Below are 22,527 nucleotides of genomic sequence, written 5' to 3' on the forward strand. Positions count from 1 at the left end.
AAAAAATACACTCCCCCCACACCTGCCATTATGTACTGAAGTCTGTAATAGCAGAATGTCCTGACAATATTCACAGGGACATGCTAAAGGCAGGGCTGGAGGGAAGCATTAGAGAGAAAAAACTGCAATGTAAATTAAGGAGATAGAAGTCATAAGATTTGTGTAATAATATATATATTAGCCCTACTGCAGGATTTGATAAATCCTGGGTGTCCGGCATCCAGGCAATGTTACTACTAGCTCCTAATATTTTTGGAATTTACTGTGTATGTTTATGTAGAAATGTGAGGCTCTGCAATATTCTGTGTGTGTGAGTGTGTTTGGGAGTGTGTTTGGTTTGGAGGGGGGGGGGGGTTATGGTACACTGCTAAAGTAAATAGGAGGCATTAAATATGGTAGCTAAATAAATAAAACAAGTTGGTGAGTGAATGTTGGTAAGAGTGCTGGTCTTATTAACAGGAAGTGACTGGTGTTTGAATGTCTGTGTATTGTCATGTTGCAACTAAAGTTAGATATTAAACACAGTAAATTCAATTTGAATAAAGCAAAAATGTCCATCCAAACTGACTTGTTGTAACCCTTTGTCTGCTGAGGAGGGTCACAATGGAACAGAGGGGATGTTCAGCTATACGAACTGCATTATGACATCAGATATAGAACATGACATCACAAATGCTTGATCTAAGTAGCCTGAAGGATCAGTCCTCTTGGGTGAAGAAGCATTTGCAGCCTGTAGTGAACAGATGCTCAAGCTACTCACAGTCTGTAGAACAACATGGAGGGTAAAATGAGTATTATGGCTTGCAGTATCTTCAATGAGTTGAGGATGGAGGAGAAGCTCTGTGATGTTATCATCAGGGTCAATGGTGTCGACTTTAATGCCCATAAGAACATCCTTTGCACATGTAGCAACTATTTTAGGTCAGTATAAAAGAACGAGTTATTTGTTTCTAAACCAAACACAAGAAGCCAAGGAAGGCTCTCAGAATGCTCAAGACAAGACTTAGATAGTTTTTACATAGCTGGTGTTATTTCTATTCAACTGGCCAATAGCCATTAAATACGGCATGCACAAAACAAGTCTTTTACTCCATCGGGCTAGGTTACTTCTAAAAATTACCAAGATGTTAAACAATAGAATATGGGTTACTCAAACTCTTCTTGCAGTTCTAAAATTGAATTTCCACAAACAGGCAAAACAGATTGTAATTACAAATAATTTCGGTGGTCTTGGTTCATAAAAGAATATTAGCCATCTGTAAACATTTTTAAAACAAATTAATTCCTTGTTTGCTGCAATTGTTTTTAATAGCCAATCTCATCCCACCACTTTCCATAATTGGAGGAGCCACACCAAACTTGTAGTAGATAATGCTAGCCCCTGTCATTTTATTATCAAAACCTGCTGTGATTTGTAGTTTGCTATATAATCTCCTGTTAAGGCCAGATATGTACAGACATGTAGCAGGGCTAGGCTTGTGGTCTGAAGTGTGCATATCCAGTTTTCAGAATTAGAAACCCCACAATCACTTGTTAAAAGCAAATTACATGAATATGGGACAAAATAAATAATGATATTACAAAGCATTGTTTACCTTTATACATTTTATATTATAATCTGAGGGTGTTTACTGTCCATTTAATTTCTGTGGTCAGAAATATAAATTCCTTTGATTCATTACAATTTAAGCTCTTGTGACTTGATAATCATATTAAACAGATTTAGCAAATAAATCATGTTATGTATGTCTATAACAGTTAAATATAATGTCAGTACTCATTATTTCACATAATCTCCTGTTAAGGCCAGATATGTACAGATATGTAGCAGGGCTAGGCTTGTGGTCTGAAGTGTGCATATCCAGTTTTCAGAATTAGAAAACCCACAATCACTTGTTAAAAGCAAATTACATGAATATGGGACAAAATAAAAAATAACATTACAAAGCATTGTTTACCTTTATACATTTTATATTATAATCTGAGGGTGTTTACTGTCCCTTTAATTTCTGTGGTCAGAAATATAAATTATAATATGATTCATTACAATTTAAACTCTTGTGACTTGATAATTATATTAAACAGATTTAGCAAATAAATCATGTCATGTAAGTCTATAACAGTTAAATATAATGTCAGCACTCATTATTTCACATAATCTCCTGTTAAGGCCAGGTATGTACAGATATGTAGCAGGGCTAGGCTTGTGGTCTGAAGTGTGCATATCTAGTTTTCAGAATTAGAAAACCCACAATAACTTGTTTAGCAAATAAATCATGTCATGTATATCTATAACAGTTAAATATAATGTCAGCACTCATTATTTCACACTAGCCTATGGGGCCGATTTATCAACCCTCTGTCGGACATGATCTGATCAGCGGATCATGTCCGACAGACATCGCTGAATACGGAGAGCAATACTCTCTCCGCATTCAGCATTGCACCAGCAGCTCTTGTGAACTGCTGGTGCAACGCCGCCCCCTGCAGATTCGCTAGCAAGGGGTGTCAATCAACCTGATCGTATTCGATCAGGTTGATTTCCCGCAATGTATTTCCGCCTTCTCAGGCGGACAGGTTATGGAGCAGCGGTCTTTAGACCGCTTCTTCATAACTGGTGTTTCTGGCGAGCCAAACACAGGGATTCTAGCTCCATTTGGAGCTTGATAAATATGCCCCTATGTGTAATATCCATCAGCAGTCACAAGCAACAAGCATTTAAGGGACTTATTAAAAATAGGTTCTATTTAATTATCTTTTAAATGACATATCAGCATAGTATCAGGTGCTTTTTGTTTTAAATGCATAACACCTTTAGTCCCATAGTGAGTGCTTCTAAGTACCGGTGGACACCTACATAATATTATAGCCAGTGGCATCACCTGGAGGGGCGCTAGCCCCCCACCAACATAATTTTACAGTATCTATAATAATTATTAATATTTTTTTTAATATTTAATATTTCCATGATGCCTTAAGATAACAAATTCTTCATGTGCGTTAACCCGACACCTCGTTAGACCTAAAGCGTGAAACCCAAAACGCGTTACTCATATTTTACATTCTGGGGAAAAAAGGAAACATGAATAGTGCCTCGCACTATATCCCTAATATTGCTAGGACTCCCAAAAAGAAAACTAATCTCCCTAAGGGTTAATTGAAAAACATATAGCAAAGAAGGGGAGCATTGCTAAGAGAAGATAGATTAAACAATTATAGTATGCCAAGATATATATAAGATATATAAAACAATTGAGTGTGGAAAAGAGAATGAGTTTATTCTTAACAATACTGTATCACAATAAAATATTACAATAAAACAATGATAAGGATCCAAATCCTCTACACAGAAAATGAAACTATTGCAATAGTCTCTGATGGACCAAGTGGTATAAGATATCTAAAAAATATGAAAAAATATATATAAAAAATATATAAAAACAATGGGGAGAGATGAAATGTAAGCCAGCAAAAGTGCAATAGTGCTATTTGTCTATTTTAGTTTCCAAAAATATAAGGAACAGAGTCAGTGATAAGAATAAATTGATTTTCCAATGGTTGTGCACATACATAGGAAGGTGTCCTTTAAGTGATGGGAGTGTTATTCCAAATGCGATCAAATGGTGATATAAAGTACCTTAACACCACTGGGTGAATAGTGTTGAAGTATCCTGTATGTCAGCCTGTCAGCCAATATAGTTGCGTGATCACACAGGCATCCGTACCTGGATCTAGTGATGAGTCTCTAAAAAAGAGAGTGCAGTCACTCAATGGCTTCGTCAGAAGCCTGTTTCCAGAGTATTGCTTGAGATAATCTGCTTCCCAATTGTCTACACCTGTTGTTTAAGTTGAACATATTTGTTATGTTTTTATAGGAGATTATCCTAAAGTAAAATGGGGATTAATCTGTTAATCGTCATACTATTCTTAAACCTATGGTTAAATCTCCTGAGGTGTTTCCTATCCCCGATGCAGTCTCTGAGATATTCCTTTTAATCTTTCTGTAAGGGTTAATAAATTGTATCCTTCTAACATTGAGCTTTGGGAAACTGTTCCCAAAGTTGATCAGGCCATTTCTTTTTGGCTCAACATACTACTATTCTTTGGAAGATAGCTCTTCTTTTAAAGGTCATTTTAGATAGTGAGAGTCCTTCCATAGGAGGGTTTTTCAGCAAGCAGGATATTTTTTTTAGACCAACAGTTTTTCACTGCTGATGTAGCTGCTTCTTCTTTTTCTTTAAAATGTCTTTCTGGGTAGATAAAAAACAATCCTGGCTGTGTAGAGTGGAGACTTCTGTTGTGGGTGGAGCTAAGTGCATGCTGTGTGTCTGCATCATGAATGTGCTAGCATAGACCTGTAGATTTGAAAAATTGTGCTCCACACCGCTACAGCCCTTGGCTCCGGATTTGTTTTGGGGCTGCTTGGGTGCCGGACCTCTCGTGGGCCCCAGCGGTGGACATCTCCATTGACAGTTTTTGCCGGCGGCAGGATCCGCAACATCTGTGCAGAGTGTTCTCTTGACGAAGCGTAGGTCGGCTTCCGCTGACAACACTACAGCTGGACACCACGCATTGCAAATTGTCTGTTTGATACAGGTCCCTGGTGACGCAAGCAGGGTTGAAATCCTGAGGACGCCACTCGTAGGTCAGAATTGTTTGTGCTTGTGGTTCCTGGGCACTGCACTCCTTCCTCTCGGATACAAGAGGTACTGGTCATCTACCCTGCAACATATCCTGCAATTTCCATGGCCGCCTTGCTCACAGCTGATTGTATTCGTTGAAGGCACAACGGAAACCCAGCACATAGCTAGAGTGTCTTCTATATTTCAAGCCGCAAATATATCTTCCTTTTTAACTTGCTTTGCCTTGTTATTATTGTTTATACAGCTGGAAGGGCTTGTTTATACAGCTGGAGGGACTTGTCTACTGTATTTGCTGCCCTTTAAGGGTCGTAACTATACTCCTCAATAAAATGGCCCCCCGGGATCACCACCATTTTCTCAATCCCTTACTATAAAGGAAGATAAATTAATACTGCCTTAGCCTCAGTCTGAGGCTTTTCCCTTCATTTCAGCAAGCTAACCTAAAGATCCTGTGAAGCTTCATCTTTATTTTCTCCTTTTCCCCTTTTAATTGGGATATTCATATTCACTCCTCCGGGATAAAAGAGGAAGAGAGAAAGAAGAAGACTTAAATATCCTGGGGTGACTGTTTGGTCTATCCTGATCAGTACTTAACCCACCCAGATAGCCTTCTGTTATACCCTACTTAAAAACATAATTTATGTGAGAACTTACCTGATAAATTAATTTATTTCATATTGGCGAGAGTCCATGAGCTAGTGACGTATGGGATATACATTCCTACCAGGAGGGGCAAAGTTGACCAAACCTCAAAATGCCTATAAATACATCTCTCATCACACCCACAATTTAGTTTAACAAATAGCCAAGTAGTGGAGTTATAGAAAAAGGAATAGAAAGCATCAAAAAAAGGAACTGGAAATATAATTGTGCTTTATACAAAACAACATAACCACCATAAAAAGAGTGGGTCTCATGGACTCTTGTTAATATGAAAGAAATTAATTTATCAGGTAAGTCCTTACATAATAGAAATTTGGTTTTAAAATTCTAACACTTTATTTAACATTTATGCTCAAGTAGACAAGACAACACATATACTTCTGGTGGAGACTATCATGTGTGGGCATATCACTTCCACTACAAATTTTTATTTAATTTAGTTCTTCCACCAAATAATTAAAAACAAAACACACAGTTTAAAAAGGGGCCATAGGGCTAGTTATATATACACATTGAGTTTATATCTGTATATAGTATGGTAATGTATTATCCACTCTTGATTCCGTATTTAACGGATAGTTATTATGATGAACCTATACTTTTATCATATATAGTTGTCATGTACCAGTGCTTCTAAGTAATGCTATATATCAGTGTATCGGGTGAAATGGAGTGATTATTAGCATAAATAGTCACTAGATATTCAGCAGTGTAATGTTTCAGATAACACGGTATCTCATTTCTTTAGTGATCTCCATCTATTGATAAGGAGACCATCAATCTGTGTGTGGTACACATGCTGCTTTACAGTTGGAGTGTGAACAATAATCACCTTTGGTTACGTTGTAGAGATAAAAGTCTATACGGTCTATAAAAGCTTAGCTTGTTCAGTGAGTAACACTATATCTTAATTTGCTGAAGTGTACAGTAAATCTATTTCCAAACCTAACTGGTTCTATTATTAGCTATGTTAAATGTTCAGCTTTTATTCCTTTACTTCCACATTTATCAGTGGTGTGTCCTTAACTGAGATTTACTTAGTAACTTGATTTATATCCCCAATTTTCTCTAGTGTGATTTATCGTTGTTCAACTCTCAAATGATATCTCTTTTCAGAGTTTCTATCAGTTGTTTACTTAACTATATTATTATGCTATTCCATATCTTGTATCAAATACTCATTCATTCACTCTAATACAATGTTGCAGCTTTCAACTCCACCACCTTGTACATATGATAGTTAATTATTAAGCGGTTACGAAGCCAGTATTGTATATTAGTCTAGTAAGTAACCTTGCCTGTATAAAACACAGGACTGGTATTCTATTGTCAATGCTTCCAAGTATTTTCACAAATAAACCGGCATACAAAACACCGCTATCCTTATTTAATGTAATCTAGCATTACGGCACTTCAACATACAAACAGACAGACTCGTGGTTTACACACTAGCCCCGCCCAATGATGCATTTTGTCACCAACGTGACTTCATCTGGGCTCTATTGGCGGCTCAGCCCAACTCAATTCTTTTATTGGTATTGGTTGCCATAGTAACCTGCTTTTTGTGACGGAAGTGTTACCCGCCTGGCGTTTCAATTAATAACGGATTCCCAATGTTAAGTAAATGATGTCCACATATCTTTCTCAAGATTGTTAAATATGTGAATCATTAGAGAATATGTCAAATTGTCTGCTTGAATTTTCTCTCGAGCGATATTACATTAATGTCGAGAATGTCTCAACGTTCTGTTCTCCTTTTATGTACTTCTCTTCAGAATTGTTTTATTATACTTAACTAGTATTATTTTTATACTAGTCTCTCATGGATTTTTTGTTCGACTAGATTTATCTATATTCATATGTCATATTTGTATTTTGTGTACATGTTGTGATACCATTAGGGATCAGTTCTTATGTAGGGGACAGTACTTTATCATAGTACACATATTGTACCCAGAATTAGCTAGAAGTATTGTTCTGATTTATTATCATGCACTGATGGTTGCATTAAGAGCATCTTAAAGTTCACATCATTGTCAGTGTTACTTATGTATTTAATAATAGCCATGAATTATGCCATCTGTCATTCTTTTTATAAATAGAGACATCTGGATACATTTCTGTATTCTCCGGTCAAGAATACCATATATCATTTAAAGCGCAGACCCTTGTCTGTTACATGATTCGTTTGTGTACTTAATTTTGTCCTATAATTGTATCATACGTTACTGTCTCAAAATCCCAAATGTTTCTATCCCTTTTTAAACTATAAATAGTCTTTTTGTCCCAGTCAGGAGATTATAGGAAGCATTTATAGGACTTCAGAATTGTTTCATTAGACTTAACAAGTATTATTTTTATACTAGTATCTCATGAATTTTTTGTTAGACTAGATTTGTCTGTATTCATATGTCATATTTGTATTTTGTGTACATGTTGTGATGACGTTAGGGATCAGTTCTTTTGTGGGGGGACAGTACTTTCTCAAATTACACATATTCTACCCAGAATTAGCTAGAAGCATTGTTCTGATATATTATCATACACTGATGGTTGCATTAAGAGCATCTTAAAATTCACATCATTGTTATTTAATAATAACCCTGAATTACACCATCTGTCATTCTCTTTGTATAGAGAGACATCTGGATAGATCTCAGTAAACTCGGGTCAAGAATACCATACATCATTCAAAGCACAAACCCTTATCTGTTACATGATTCATTTGTGTACTTAATTTTGTCCCATAATTGTACTATGCGTTACTGCCTCAAAATCCCAAATGTTTATATCCCTTTTTAAACTGTAAACAGTCTTTTTGTCCCAGTCAGGAGATTATAGGAAGCATTTATAGGATATTGCTTCATTCAGTCCATTTGACGAGGCAGATTTTAAGTCATGTATTCAGCGACATTCCTTTTGTAGGAGTATCTTATTAAGGTCACCCTTACGTCCCCTTAGATTGACCTGTTCAATAGCACAGAATTGTATGTCATACTTCTTATCTCTATGATAGCTATTCATGTGCTGGGCTACTGGGACGGACCTATTCCATTTGATGTCTCATATATGTTCAAGGACCCTTGTTCTTAACTCTCTTGTCGTTTCTCTGACGTAAATTCTGGGACAACTGCACATTGCGACATATATTACTCTCTCAGAGCGGCAGTTCATAAAGGTTTTTATTTCATATGTTTTTCCTGTGTTTGGATTTTGAAATATCTTTGTTGGTCTCATATTCTTGCATGCCTTACATCTACCACATTTAAAGAAGCCCTTTGTGCTTCTCAGCCATGTTGTTGACTCAGAGGGTTTGAAATGGCTGTTTATCACCAAGTCTTTTAGATTTCTTGATCTTCTGTTTGTGATTGTAGGTGTAATATTGATTACATCCTTAAGGTCAGGATCATTTTGTAAGACATGCCAATGTTTTTGGAAAATTTGTCTTACTTGATCGTGTTTATCATTAAATGTGCCAATGATTCTTACCACATTATTTGTATCAGTATCTTTATTAGTGATCTTTTTTTCTTCCAGTAAAATTGGTCTACTGATCTCTTTTGCCTTTTGATAGGCTCTTTTTAGACATCTATTCAGATACCCATGTTCTCTGAATCTCTTTTGCAGTTCTTTAGCCTCTTTCTCGAATGCCTCATCCATACTGCAATTTCTTCCTGCTCTTAAATATTGGCCTGTTGGAATTCCCAATTTTTGATTCTTTGGATGGTAGCTTTTCCATTGTAAAAGGCTATTTGTAGCCGTACTTTTTTTCTAAAAAGTTTGGTATTCAAACTGCCATCCATTTCTTTGTAATTAGGAGATCAAGAAAAGAGATACTTGTTTCTTTTATTTCGTGTGTATTTTTCATACCATGCTTATTCTCATTCAGCAATGTCATGAATTCACCAAAGTCCTTTTTAGACCGTGACCAAAGGATTAGTACATCATCAATATACCTAATATAGAAATCAATGTACTTCATATATGGGTTTACTTCTGCATTCAATATACTTGTATTTTCTATCCACCCCAGAAAAGGGTTAGCATATGTTGGTGCACAGCATGTGCCCATAGCTGTGCTCCTTTTCTGTAAATACATTTTGTTATTAAAGAGAAAATAGTTATGTTTTATAGGGAATTCCAAAAGCTCTACTATAAAATCATCTTGCGCACTTCCTCTTGGATTTACAGTTTTTAGGAAGTATTGAATAGCTTTCGTTCCAAGTTCATGTTGTATATTTGAATACAGGCTTTCCACGTCAATGCTGGCTAGGAGAGTCTCTTTCTCTACTGTCAGATTCTCAAGACTTTTAAGTACATCCTTAAGGGACAGTCAACACCAGAATTTTTGTTGTTTAAAAAGGATAGATAATCCCTTTATTACCCATTCCCCAGTTTTGCAAAACCAACACTGTTATAATAATACACTTTTTACTTCTGTGACTAACTTGTATCTAAGCATCTTCTGACCGCCCCTAATCACATGACTTTTAGTTATTATCTATTAACTTGCATTTTAGCCAATTAGTGCAGTGTCTGCCACTAGCCACGAGGGTGATCACAATGCTATCTATATGGCCTACATGAGCTTGCTCATCCCTGCTGTGAAAAGTAAATAAAATAGAGGCGGCCTTCAAGGGCTTAGAAATTATCATATGTGCCTTCCTAGGTTTGCTTTCAACTAGAATACCAAGAGAACAAAGCAAAATTGTTGATAAAAGTAAATTGCAAAGTTGTTTAAAATTACATGCCCTATTTGAAAAATTAAAGTTTTTTTTGGACTTGACTGTCCCTTTAGTGTCCTGTACAAAAGATGTTAATGTGTGGACAAAGTGTCTTAATTTTTTATCAATAAAAATACTCACTTTCTCAGTGAGACAACCATTTCCTGAGACAATCGGCCTCCCTGGTGGATTTAGTTTGTCTTTATGTATTTTCAGTAGACTGTAAAATGTTGCAACTCTTGCAACTTTATTGCACATAAAGTGATATTAATTTTTAGTAATTAATCCTTCATTGAAACCTTCATCTAGAAGGGAAATCAGTTTTTTAGTGAATCTTTCAGTTGGATCATATGGGATGATACTATAGTTGTTTGTATCATTTAAAATGTTCAAACACATGGTCACATATTCCTCATTATTCATTATGATTGTGTTCCCACCCTTATCCGCATTCTTGATCGTAATGTTTTTATTATTTCTTAATTCATTTAAGGCAGTCCTTTCCATAAATGTTAGATTTTTCTTGGTCTTACTTACAGAATTGATATTATCTAACTCTGTAGTTACTAGAGATACAAATTTATCTATAGCAGGGTATGTGGATATATTTGGCATGAATGTACTTTTATTTTTCACCGCACACTGTGTGTTCTTCAGATGTATCTGTATCTGTAGAAGACTTATCTGAGGTATTAGTTCTTTCTTTTTTCTAATTTTTATCTTGTACAAATCTTGGATTTCTCCTCATATAGTTTTTTTTGTATATGCTTCCTTTTTGGTGGTCTGACCAAGTCTCTCTGTAACTTTCTATTCTTAGTATCACTCAATTCTTCTTTTAGTTTATCAATGTGATATTTTAATTTCTGGTCTAGTGTGTCAAATTCTTTATGTGAAATAAATTTGTTTGTTTGTACCATAGCGTCTTCCACCAATTTTGTTAGCTGTTCGTATTGTATTTTTTAAAAATCTAGTGTTAATTGCATCAGATCCAAAGAACACCTTGTTAAAGGGACACTGAACACAAATTTTTTCTTTTGTGATTCAGATAGAGCATGACATTTTAAGCAACTTTCTAATTTACTCCTATTATCAAATTTTCTTCATTCTCTTAGTATCTTTATTTGAAATGCAAAAATGTAAGTTTAGATGCCGGCCCATTTTTGGTGAACAACCTGGGTTCGTCTTGCTGATTGGTGGATACATTCATCCACCAATAAAAAAGTGCTGTCCAGAGTTCTGAACTAATAAAAAAGCTTAGATGCCTTCTTTTTAAAATAAAGATAGCAAGAGAATAAAGAAAAATTGATAATAGGAATAAATTAGAAAGTTGCTTTTAATTGCATGCTCTATCTGAATCACTAAAGAAAAAATTTGGGTTCAGTGTCCCTTTAATATCTCTTGCCATTTCTGTATAAAGATTTCGTTATTGATATGAAAAGAAGGGGCTAACTGTATACGTAAACCACTTGGTATGAGTTTATTTTTGACATAATTCTCTAAGCTGAAAATTTCCCAAAAAGATTTTACTTGTTTTTTCATAATTTTCGCTATACTTCTAAATGCCTCTTCTATACAGGGAGTGCAGAATTATTAGGCAAGTTGTATTTTTGAGGATTAATTTTATTATTGAACAACAACCATGTTCTCAATGAACCCAAAAAACTCATTAATATCAAAGCTGAATATTTTTGGAAGTAGTTTTTAGTTTGTTTTTAGTTTTAGCTATTTTAGGGGGATATCTGTGTGTGCAGGTGACTATTACTGTGCATAATTATTAGGCAACTTAACAAAAAACAAATATATACCCATTTCAATTATTTATTTTTACCAGTGAAACCAATATAACATCTCAACATTCACAAATATACATTTCTGACATTCAAAAACAAAACAAAAACAAATCAGTGACCAATATAGCCACCTTTCTTTGCAAGGACACTCAAAAGCCTGCCATCAACATTGCGTGCAGCAGCAACCACAGCCTCCCAGAGACTGTTCAGAGAGGTGTACTGTTTTCCCTCCTTGTAAATCTCACATTTGATGATGGACCACAGGTTCTCAATGGGGTTCAGATCAGGTGAACAAGGAGGCCATGTCATTAGATTTTCTTCTTTTATACCCTTTCTTGCCAGCCACGCTGTGGAGTACTTGGACGCGTGTGATGGAGCATTGTCCTGCATGAAAATCATGTTTTTCTTGAAGGATGCAGACTTCTTCCTGTACCACTGCTTGAAGAAGTGTCTTCCAGAAACTGGCAGTAGGACTGGGAGTTGAGCTTGACTCCATCCTCAACCCGAAAAGGCCCCACAAGCTCATCTTTGATGATACCAGCCCAAACCAGTACTCCACCTGCACCTTGCTGGCGTCTGAGTCGGACTGGAGCTCTCTGCCCTTTACCAATCCAGCCACGGGCCCATCCATCTGGCCCATCAAGACTCACTCTCATTTCATCAGTCCATAAAACCTTAGAAAAATCAGTCTTGAGATATTTCTTGGCCCAGTCTTGACGTTTCAGCTTGTGTGTCTTGTTCAGTGGTGGTCGTCTTTCAGCCTTTCTTACCTTGGCCATGTCTCTGAGTATTGCACACCTTGTGCTTTTGGGCACTCCAGTGATGTTGCAGCTCTGAAATATGGCCAAACTGGTGGCAAGTGGCATCTTGGCAGCTGCACGCTTGACTTTTCTCAGTTCATGGGCAGTTATTTTGCGCCTTGGTTTTTCCACACGCTTCTTGCGACCCTGTTGACTATTTTGAATGAAACGCTTGATTGTTCGATGATCACGCTTCAGAAGCTTTGCAATTTTAAGAGTGCTGCATCCCTCTGCAAGATATCTCACTATTTTTGACTTTTCTGAGCCTGTCAAGTCCTTCTTTTGACCCATTTTGCCAAAGGAAAGGAAGTTGCCTAATAATTATGCACACCTGATATAGGGTGTTGATGTCATTAGACCACACCCCTTCTCATTACAGAGATGCACATCACCTAATATGCTTAATTGGTAGTAGGCTTTCGAGCCTATACAGCTTGGAGTAAGACAACATGCATAAAGAGGATGATGTGGTCAAAATACTCATTTGCCTAATAATTCTGCACTCCCTGTATTGGAGGCTTGTGGACAGTTTAAAAAGGGATAGAAACATTTGGGATTTTGAGACAGTAACATATAATACAATTATGGGACAAAATTAAGTACACAAATGAATCATGTAACAGACAAGGGTCTGCGCTTTGAATGATATATGGTATTCTTGACCGGAGATTACAGAAATGTATCAAGATATCTCTATATATAAAAAGAATGACAGATGGAGTAATTCATTGCTATTATTAAATACATAAGTAACACTGACAATGATGTGAACTTTAAGATGCTCTTAATGCAACTATCAGTGCATGATAATAAATCAGAACAATACTTCTAGCTAATTCTGGGTACAATATGTGTACTATGATAAAGTACTGCCCCCCTACATAAGAACTGATCCCTAATGGTATCACAACATGTACACAAAATACAAATATGACATATGAATATAGATAAATCTAGTCTAACAAAAAACCCATGAGAGACTAGTATAAAAATAATACTAGTTAAGTCTAATGAAACAATTCTGAAGAGAAGTACATAAAAGGAGAACAGATCGTTGAGACATTCTCGACATTAATGTAATATCGCTCGAGAGAAAATTCAAGCAGACAATTTGATATATTCTCTAATGATTCACATATTTAACAATCTTGAGAAAGATATGTGGACATCATTTACCTAACATTGGGAATCCGTTATTAATTGAAACGCCAGACGGGTAACACTTCCGTCACAAAAAGCAGGTTACTATGGCAACCAATACCAATAAAAGAATTGAGTTGGGCTGAGCCGCCCCATAAGCCCTGACGAAGTCACGTTAGTGACAAAATGCGTCAGTGGGCGGGGCTAGTGTGTAAACCACGAGCTGCAACATTGTATTAGAGTGAATGAATGAGTATTTGATACAAGATATGGAATAGCATAATAATATAGTTAAGTAAACAACTGATAGAAACTCTGAAAAGAGATATCATTTGAGAGTTGAACAACGATAAATCACACTAGAGAAAATTGGGGATATAAATCAAGTTACTAAGTAAATCTCAGTTAAGGACACACTGATAAATGTGGAAGTAAAGGAATAAAAGCTGAACATTTAACATAGCTAATACTAGAACCAGTTAGGTTTGGAAATAGATTTACTGTACACTTCAGCAAATGAAGATATAGTGTTACTCACTGAACAAGCTAAGCTTTTATAGACCGTATAGACTTTTATATCTACAACGTAACCAAAGGTGATTATTGTTCACACTCCAACTATAAAGCAGCATGTGTACCACACACAGATTGATGGTCTCCTTATCAATAGATGGAGATCACTAAAGAAATGAGATACCGTGTTATCTGAAACATTACACTGCTGAATATCTAGTGACTATTTATGCTAATAATCACTCCATTTCACCCGATACACTGATATATAGCATTACTTAGACACTGGTACATGACAACTATATATGATAAAAGTATAGGTTCATCATAATAACTATCCATTAAATACGGAATCAAGAGTGGATAATAAATTACTATATACAGATATAGACTCACTGTGTATATATAACTAGCCCTATGGCCCCTTTTTAAACTGTGTGTTTTGTTTTTAATTATTTGGTGGAAGAACTAAATGAAATAAAAATTTGTAGTGGAAGTGATATGCCCACACATGATAGTCTCCACCAGAAGTATATGTATTGTATTGTCTACTTGAGCATAAATGTTAAATAAAGTGTTAGAATTTTAAAACCAAATTTCTATTTCATATAATGTGTAATTCAACATTAGGGTCACCAAGCCCTTAAATCCTACTTTCCCCTTAAATATATTGAAGTTCTTACATAAATTATGTTTTCTTTCATGTAAATGGCAAGAGTCCACAAGCTAGTGACGTATGGGATAGTAACACCCAAGATGTGGAACTCCACAGAAGAGTTACTAGAGAGGGAAGGATAAAATAAAAACAGCCATTTTCCGCTGAAAAAATTAAATCCACATCCAAAAAAATAACACCTAGATTACGAGTTTTGCGTTAGAGGCTATGCGGTGCTAACAAGCAGTTTATGCTCACCGCTCACTTACAGACAGCGCTGGTATTATGGGTTTTTACAAACCAGACAAGAAGTGAGCGTTGAGCAAAATTCTGCTCCTTACCGCACTCCAATACCAGCGCTGCTTACGTTAGCGGTGAGCTGGTGTAACGTGCTTGTGCACCATTTCCCCATAGGAATCAACGGGGAGAGCCGGCTCAAAAAAATCTAACACCTGCCAAAAAGCAGCATAAAGCTCCTTAACGCAGCCCCATTGATTCCGATGGGGAAATACATTTTATGTCTACACCTAACACCCTAACATGAACCCCGAGTATAAACACCCATAATCTTACACTTATTAACCCCTAATCTGCCGCCCCTGACATCACTGCAACCTACATTATATTATTAACCCCTAATCTGCCACTCCAGACACCGCCGCCACCTACATTATACTTATGAACCCCTAATCTGCTGCCCCCAAGATCGCCGACACCTACATTATATTTATTAACCCCTAATCTGCCGCCCCCTATGTCGCCGCCCCCTACCTAAATTTATTAACCCCTAATCTGCCGCCCCCAATGTCGCCGCCACTGTATTAAAGTTTTTAACCCCTAAACCTAAGTCTAACCCTAAACCTAACACCCCCTAATTTAAATATAATTAAAAGAAATCTAAATAAATTTACTATCATTAACTAAATTATTCCTATTTAAAACTAAATACTTACCTGTAAAATAAACCCTAAGGCCTAGATTTGGAGTTCGGCGGTAAAAGGGCTGTTAACGCTCCGCGGGCTTTTTTCTGGCCGCACCATAAAATTAACTCTGGTATCGAGAGTTCAAACAAATGCTGCGTTAGGCTCCAAAAAAGGAGCGTAGAGCATTTTTACCGCAAATGCAACTCTCGATACCAGAGTTGCTTACGGACGCGGCCGGCCTCAAAAACGTGCTCGTGCACGATTCCACCATAGGAAACAATGGGGCTGTTTGAGCTGAAAAAAAACCTAACACCTGCAAAAAAGCAGCGTTCAGCTCCTAACGCAGCCCCATTGTTTCCTATGGGGAAACACTTCCTACGTCTGCACCTAACACCCTAACATAAACCCCGAGTCTAAACACCCCTAGCCTTACACTTATTAACCCCTAATCTGCCGCCCCCGCTATCGCTGACCCCTGCTTATTTTTTTAAACCCCTAATCTGCCGCTCCGTAAACCGCCGCCACCTACGTTATCCCTATGTACCCCTAATCTGCTACCCCTAACACCGCCGACCCCTATATTATATTTATTAACCCCTAACCTGCCCCCCACAACGTCGCCGACACCTGCCTACACTTATTAACCCCTAATCTGCCGAGCGGACCTGAGCGCTACTATAATAAAGTTATTAACCCCTAATCCGCCTCACTAACCCTATCATAAATAGTATTAACCCCTAATCTGCCCTCCCTAACATCGCCGACACCTAACTTCAATTATTAACCCCTAATCTGCCGACCGGAGCTCACCGCTATTCTAATAAATGTATTAACCCCTAAAGCTAAGTCTAACCCTAATACTAACACCCCCCTAAGTTAAATATAATTTTTATCTAACGAAATAAATTAACTCTTATTAAATAAATTATTCCTATTTAAAGCTAAATACTTACCTGTAAAATAAATCATAATATAGCTACAATATAAATTATAATTATATTATAGCTATTTTAGGATTAATATTTATTTTACAGGCAACTTTGTTATTATTTTAACCAGGTAAAATAGCTATTAAATAGTTAAGAACTATTTAATAGTTACATAGTTAAAATAATAACAAATTTACCTGTAAAATAAATCCTAACCTAAGTTATAATTAAACCTAACACTACCCTATCAATAAAATAATTAAATAAACTACCTACAATTACCTACAATTAACCTAACACTACACTATCAATAAATTAATTAATTAAACACAATTCCTACAAATAAATACAATTAAATAAACTAGCTAAAGTACAAAAAATAAAAAAGAACTAAGTTACAGAAAATAAAAAAATATTTACAAACATAAGAAAAATATTACAACAATTTTAAACTAATTACACCTACTCTAAGCCCCCTAATAAAATAACAAAGCCCCCCAAAATAAAAAATTCCCTACCCTATTCTAAATTAAAAAAGTTACAAGCTCTTTTACCTTACCAGCCCTGAACAGGGCCCTTTGCGGGGCATGCCCCAAGAATTTCAGCTCTTTTGCCTGTAAAAAAAAACATACAATACCCCCCCCCCAACATTACAACCCACCACCCACATACCCCTAATCTAACCAAACCCCCCTTAAATAAACCTAACACTAAGCCCCTGAAGATCTTCCTACCTTGTCTTCACCATCCAGGTATCACCGATCCGTCCTGGCTCCAAGATCTTCATCCAACCCAAGCGGGGGTTGGCGATCCATAATCCGGTCCAGAAGAGGCTCCAAAGTCTTCCTCCTATCCGGCAAGAAGAGGACATCTGGACCGGCAAACATCTTCTCCAAGCGGCATCTTCGATCTTCTTCCATCCGGAGCGAAGCGGCAGGATCCTGAAGACCTCCAGCGCGGAACATCCATCCGGACCGACGACTGAACGACGAATGACCGTTCCTTTAAGGGACGTCATCCAAGATGGCGTCCCTCGAATTCCGATTGGCTGATAGGATTCTATCAGCCAATCGGAATTAAGGTAGGAATTTTCTGATTGGCTGATGGAATCAGCCAATCAGAATCAAGTTCAATCCGATTGGCTGATCCAATCAGCCAATCAGATTGAGCTCTCATTCTATTGGCTGTTCCGATCAGCCAATAGAATGCGAGCTCAATCTGATTGGCTGATTGGATCGGCCAATCGGATTGAACTAGATTCTGATTGGCTGATTCCATCAGCCAATCAGAAAATTCCTACCTTAATTCCGATTGGCTAATAGAATCCTATCAGCCAATCGGAATTCGAGGGACGCCATCTTGGATGACGTCCCTTAAAGGAACAGTCATTCGTCGTTCAGTCGTCGGTCCGGATGGATGTTCCGCGCTGGAGGTCTTCAGGATCCTGCCGCTTCGCTCCGGATGGAAGAAGATCGAAGATGCCGCTTGGAGAAGATGTTTGCCGGTCCGGATGTCCTCTTCTTGCCGGATAGGAGGAAGACTTTGGAGCCTCTTCTGGACCGGATTATGGATCGCCAACCCCCGCTTGGGTTGGATGAAGATCTTGGAGCCAGGACGGATCGGTGATACCTGGATGGTGAAGACAAGGTAGGAAGATCTTCAGGGGCTTAGTGTTAGGTTTATTTAAGGGGGGTTTGGATTAGATTAGGGGTATGTGGGTGGTGGGTTGTAATGTTGGGGGGGGGGTATTGTATGTTTTTTTTTACAGGCAAAAGAGCTGAAATTCTTGGGGCATGCCCCGCAAAGGGCCCTGTTCAGGGCTGGTAAGGTAAAAGAGCTTGTAACTTTTTTAATTTAGAATAGGGTAGGGAATTTTTTATTTTGGGGGGCTTTGTTATTTTATTAGGGGGCTTAGAGTAGGTGTAATTAGTTTAAAATTGTTGTAATATTTTTCTTATGTTTGTAAATATTTTTTTATTTTCTGTAACTTAGTTCTTTTTTATTTTTTGTACTTTAGCTAGTTTATTTAATTGTATTTATTTGTAGGAATTGTGTTTAATTAATTTATTGATAGTGTAGTGTTAGGTTAATTGTAGGTAATTGTAGGTAGTTTATTTAATTATTTTATTGATAGGGTAGTGTTAGGTTTAATTATAACTTAGGTTAGGATTTATTTTACAGGTAAATTTGTTATTATTTTAACTATGTAACTATTAAATAGTTCTTAACTATTTAATAGCTATTTTACCTGGTTAAAATAATAACAAAGTTGCCTGTAAAATAAATATTAATCCTAAAATAGCTATAATATAATTATAATTTATATTGTAGCTATATTATGATTTATTTTACAGGTAAGTATTTAGCTTTAAATAGGAATAATTTATTTAATAAGAGTTAATTTATTTCGTTAGATAAAAATTATATTTAACTTAGGGGGGTGTTAGTATTAGGGTTAGACTTAGCTTTAGGGGTTAATACATTTATTAGAATAGCGGTGAGCTCCGGTCGGCAGATTAGGGGTTAATAATTGAAGTTAGGTGTCGGCGATGTTAGGGAGGGCAGATTAGGGGTTAATACTATTTATGATAGGGTTAGTGAGGCGGATTAGGGGTTAATACATTTATTATAGTAGCGCTCAGGTCCGCTCGGCAGATTAGGGGTTAATAAGTGTAGGCAGGTGTCGGCGACGTTGAGGGGGGCAGATTAGGGGTTAATAAATATAATATAGGGGTCGGCGATGTTAGGGCAGCAGATTAGGGGTACATAGGGATAACGTAGGTGGCGGCGATTTGCGGTCGGAAGATTAGGGGTTAATTATTTTAAGTAGCTGGCGGCGACGTTGTGGGGGGCAAGTTAGGGGTTAATAAATGTAATACAGGGGTCGGCGGGGTTAGGGGCAGCAGATTAGGGGTACATAAGTATAACGTAGGTGGCGGTCGGCAGATTAGGGGTTAAAAATTTTAATCGAGTGGCGGCGGTGTGGGGGGACCTCGGTTTAGGGGTACATAGGTAGTTTATGGGTGTTAGTGTACTTTAGGGTACAGTAGTTAAGAGCTTTATGAACCGGCGTTAGCCAGAAAGCTCTTAACTCCTGCTATTTTCAGGCGGCTGGAATCTTGTCGTTAGAGCTCTAACGCTCACTTCAGAAACGACTCTAAATACCGGCGTTAGGAAGATCCCATTGAAAAGATAGGATACGCAATTGGCGTAGGGGGATCTGCGGTATGGAAAAGTCGCGGCTGAAAAGTGAGCGTTAGACCCTTTAATCACTGACTCCAAATACCAGCGGGCGGCCAAAACCAGCGTTAGGAGCCTCTAACGCTGGTTTTGACGGCTACCGCCGAACTCCAAATCTAGGCCTAAGATAGCTACAGTATAACTAATAGTTACATTGTAGCTAGCTTAGGGTTTATTTTTATTTTACAGGCAAGTTTGTATTTATTTTAACTAGGTAGAATAGTTACTAAATAGTTAATAACTATTTACTAACTACCTAGCTAAAATAAATACAAATTTCTCCAACATAGGTGTGTCCGGTCCACGGCGTCATCCTTACTTGTGGGATATTCTCTTCCCCAACAGGAAATGGCAAAGAGTCCCAGCAAAGCTGGTCACATGATCCCTCCTAGGCTCCGCCCACCCCAGTCATTCTCTTTGCCGTTGCACAGGCAACATCTCCACGGAGATGGTTAAGAGTTTTTTGGTGTTTAAATGTAGTTTTTATTCTTCTATCAAGTGTTTGTTATTTTAAAATAGTGCTGGTATGTACTATTTACTCTGAAACAGAAACGGATGAAGATTTCTGTTTGTAAGAGGAAGATGATTTTAGCAGACAGTAACTAAAATCGGTTGCTGTTTCCACACAGGACTGTTGAGATGAAGTAACTTCAGTTGGGGGAAACAGTTAGCAGACCTTTCTGCTTAAGGTATGACTAGCCATATTTCTAACAAGACCATGTAATGCTGGAAGGCTGTCATTTCCCCTCATGGGGACCGGTAAGCCATTTTCTTAGTCAAATATAAAAGAATAAAGGGCTTAAAAAAGGGCTTAAAAACTGGTAGACATTTTTATGGGCTAAAACGATTACTTTATTGGGGCATATTATGCAGATTGTAGCTTATAATTGGCATTATAATCTTGGGGAACGTTTAAAAAACGTCAGGCACTGTGTTGGACACCTTTTTTAGTCTGGGGGCCTTTCTAGTTATAGACTCAGCCTCATTTTCGCGCCATTACTGCGCAGTTGTTTTTGGAGAGCAAGGCATGCAGATGCATGTGTGAGGATCTAAGAATCACTAAAAAAGCTTCTAGAAGGCGTCATTTGGTATCGTATTCCCCTCTGGGCTTGGTTGGGTCTCAGCAAAGCATATAGCTGGGACTGTATAGGGGTTAAATTTGAAAATGGCTCTGGTTCCGTTAATTTAAGGGTTAAAGCTCTGAAATTTGGTGTGCAATAGTTTTAATGCTTTAAGACACTGTGGTGAAATTTTGGTGAATTTTGAACAATTCCTTCATACTTTTTCACATATTCAGTAATAAAGTGTTTTCAGTTTGAAATTTAAAGTGACAGTAACGGTTTTATTTTAAAACGTTTTTTGTGCTTTGTTGACAAGTTTAAGCCTGTTTAACATGTCTGTACCATCAGATAAGCTATGTTCTATATGTATGAAAGCCAATGTGCCTCCCCATTTAAATTTATGTGATAATTGTGCCATAGTGTCCAAACAAAGTAAGGACAGTAATGCCACAGATAATGATATTGCCCAAGATGATTCCTCAAATGAGGGGAGTAAACATGATACTACATCATCCCCTACTGTGTCTACACCAGTTATGCCCACACAGGAGGCCCCTAGTACATCTAGTGCGCCAATACTTATTACCATGCAACAATTAACGGCTGTAATGGATAATTCCATAGCAAATCTTTTATCCAAAATGCCTACTTATCAGAGAAAGCGCGATTGCTCTGTTTTAAACACTGAAGAGCAAGAGGACGCTGATGATAACTGTTCTGACATACCCTCACACCAATCTCAAGGGGCCATGAGGGAGGTTTTGTCTGATGGAGAAATCTCAGATTCAGGAAAAATTTCTCATCAAGCTGAACCTGATGTTGTGACATTTAAATTTAAATTAGAACATCTCCGCGCACTGCTTAAGGAGGTGTTATCTACTCTGGATGATTGTGACAATTTGGTCATTCCAGAGAAATTATGTAAGATGGACAAGTTCCTAGAGGTTCCGGTGCCCCCCGACGCTTTTCCTATACCCAAGCGGGTGGCGGACATAGTAAATAAAGAGTGGGAAAGGCCCGGCATACCTTTTGTTCCCCCCCCTATATTTAAGAAATTATTTCCTATAGTCGACCCCAGAAAGGACTTATGGCAGACAGTCCCCAAGGTCGAGGGGGCGGTTTCTACTCTAAACAAACGCACTACTATTCCTATCGAAGATAGTTGTGCTTTCAAAGATCCTATGGATAAAAAATTAGAGGGTTTGCTTAAAAAGATTTTTGTACAGCAAGGTTAACTTCTACAACCAATTTCATGTATTGTTCCTGTCACTACGGCAGCGTGTTTCTGGTTCGAGGAACTAGAAAAGTCGCTCAGTAAAGAATCTTCGTATGAGGAGGTTATGGACAGAGTTCAAGCACTTAAATTGGCTAACTCTTTTGTTTTAGATGCCGCTTTGCAATTAGCTAGATTAGCGGCGAAAAATTCAGGGTTTGCTATCGTGGCGC

General features: G+C 37.4%; 1 protein-coding gene across 1 annotated transcript in view; it reads left to right on the forward strand.

Annotated features, from left to right (window-relative positions):
- The first annotated feature begins 775 nt into the window (after nucleotides 1-775).
- KLHL10 (kelch like family member 10) overlaps nucleotides 776-22,527 on the forward strand; it is a 94,324-nt gene continuing 72,572 nt past the window's right edge. The window contains exon 1 of the mRNA XM_053717828.1: nucleotides 776-921. Coding sequence (XP_053573803.1) covers nucleotides 776-921 — 146 coding nt within the window. The remainder of the gene's footprint in view (nucleotides 922-22,527) is intronic.

Source organism: Bombina bombina, chromosome 1 (genome assembly GCF_027579735.1).
Source record: "Bombina bombina isolate aBomBom1 chromosome 1, aBomBom1.pri, whole genome shotgun sequence".
Taxonomy (NCBI): Eukaryota; Metazoa; Chordata; class Amphibia; order Anura; family Bombinatoridae; genus Bombina; species Bombina bombina.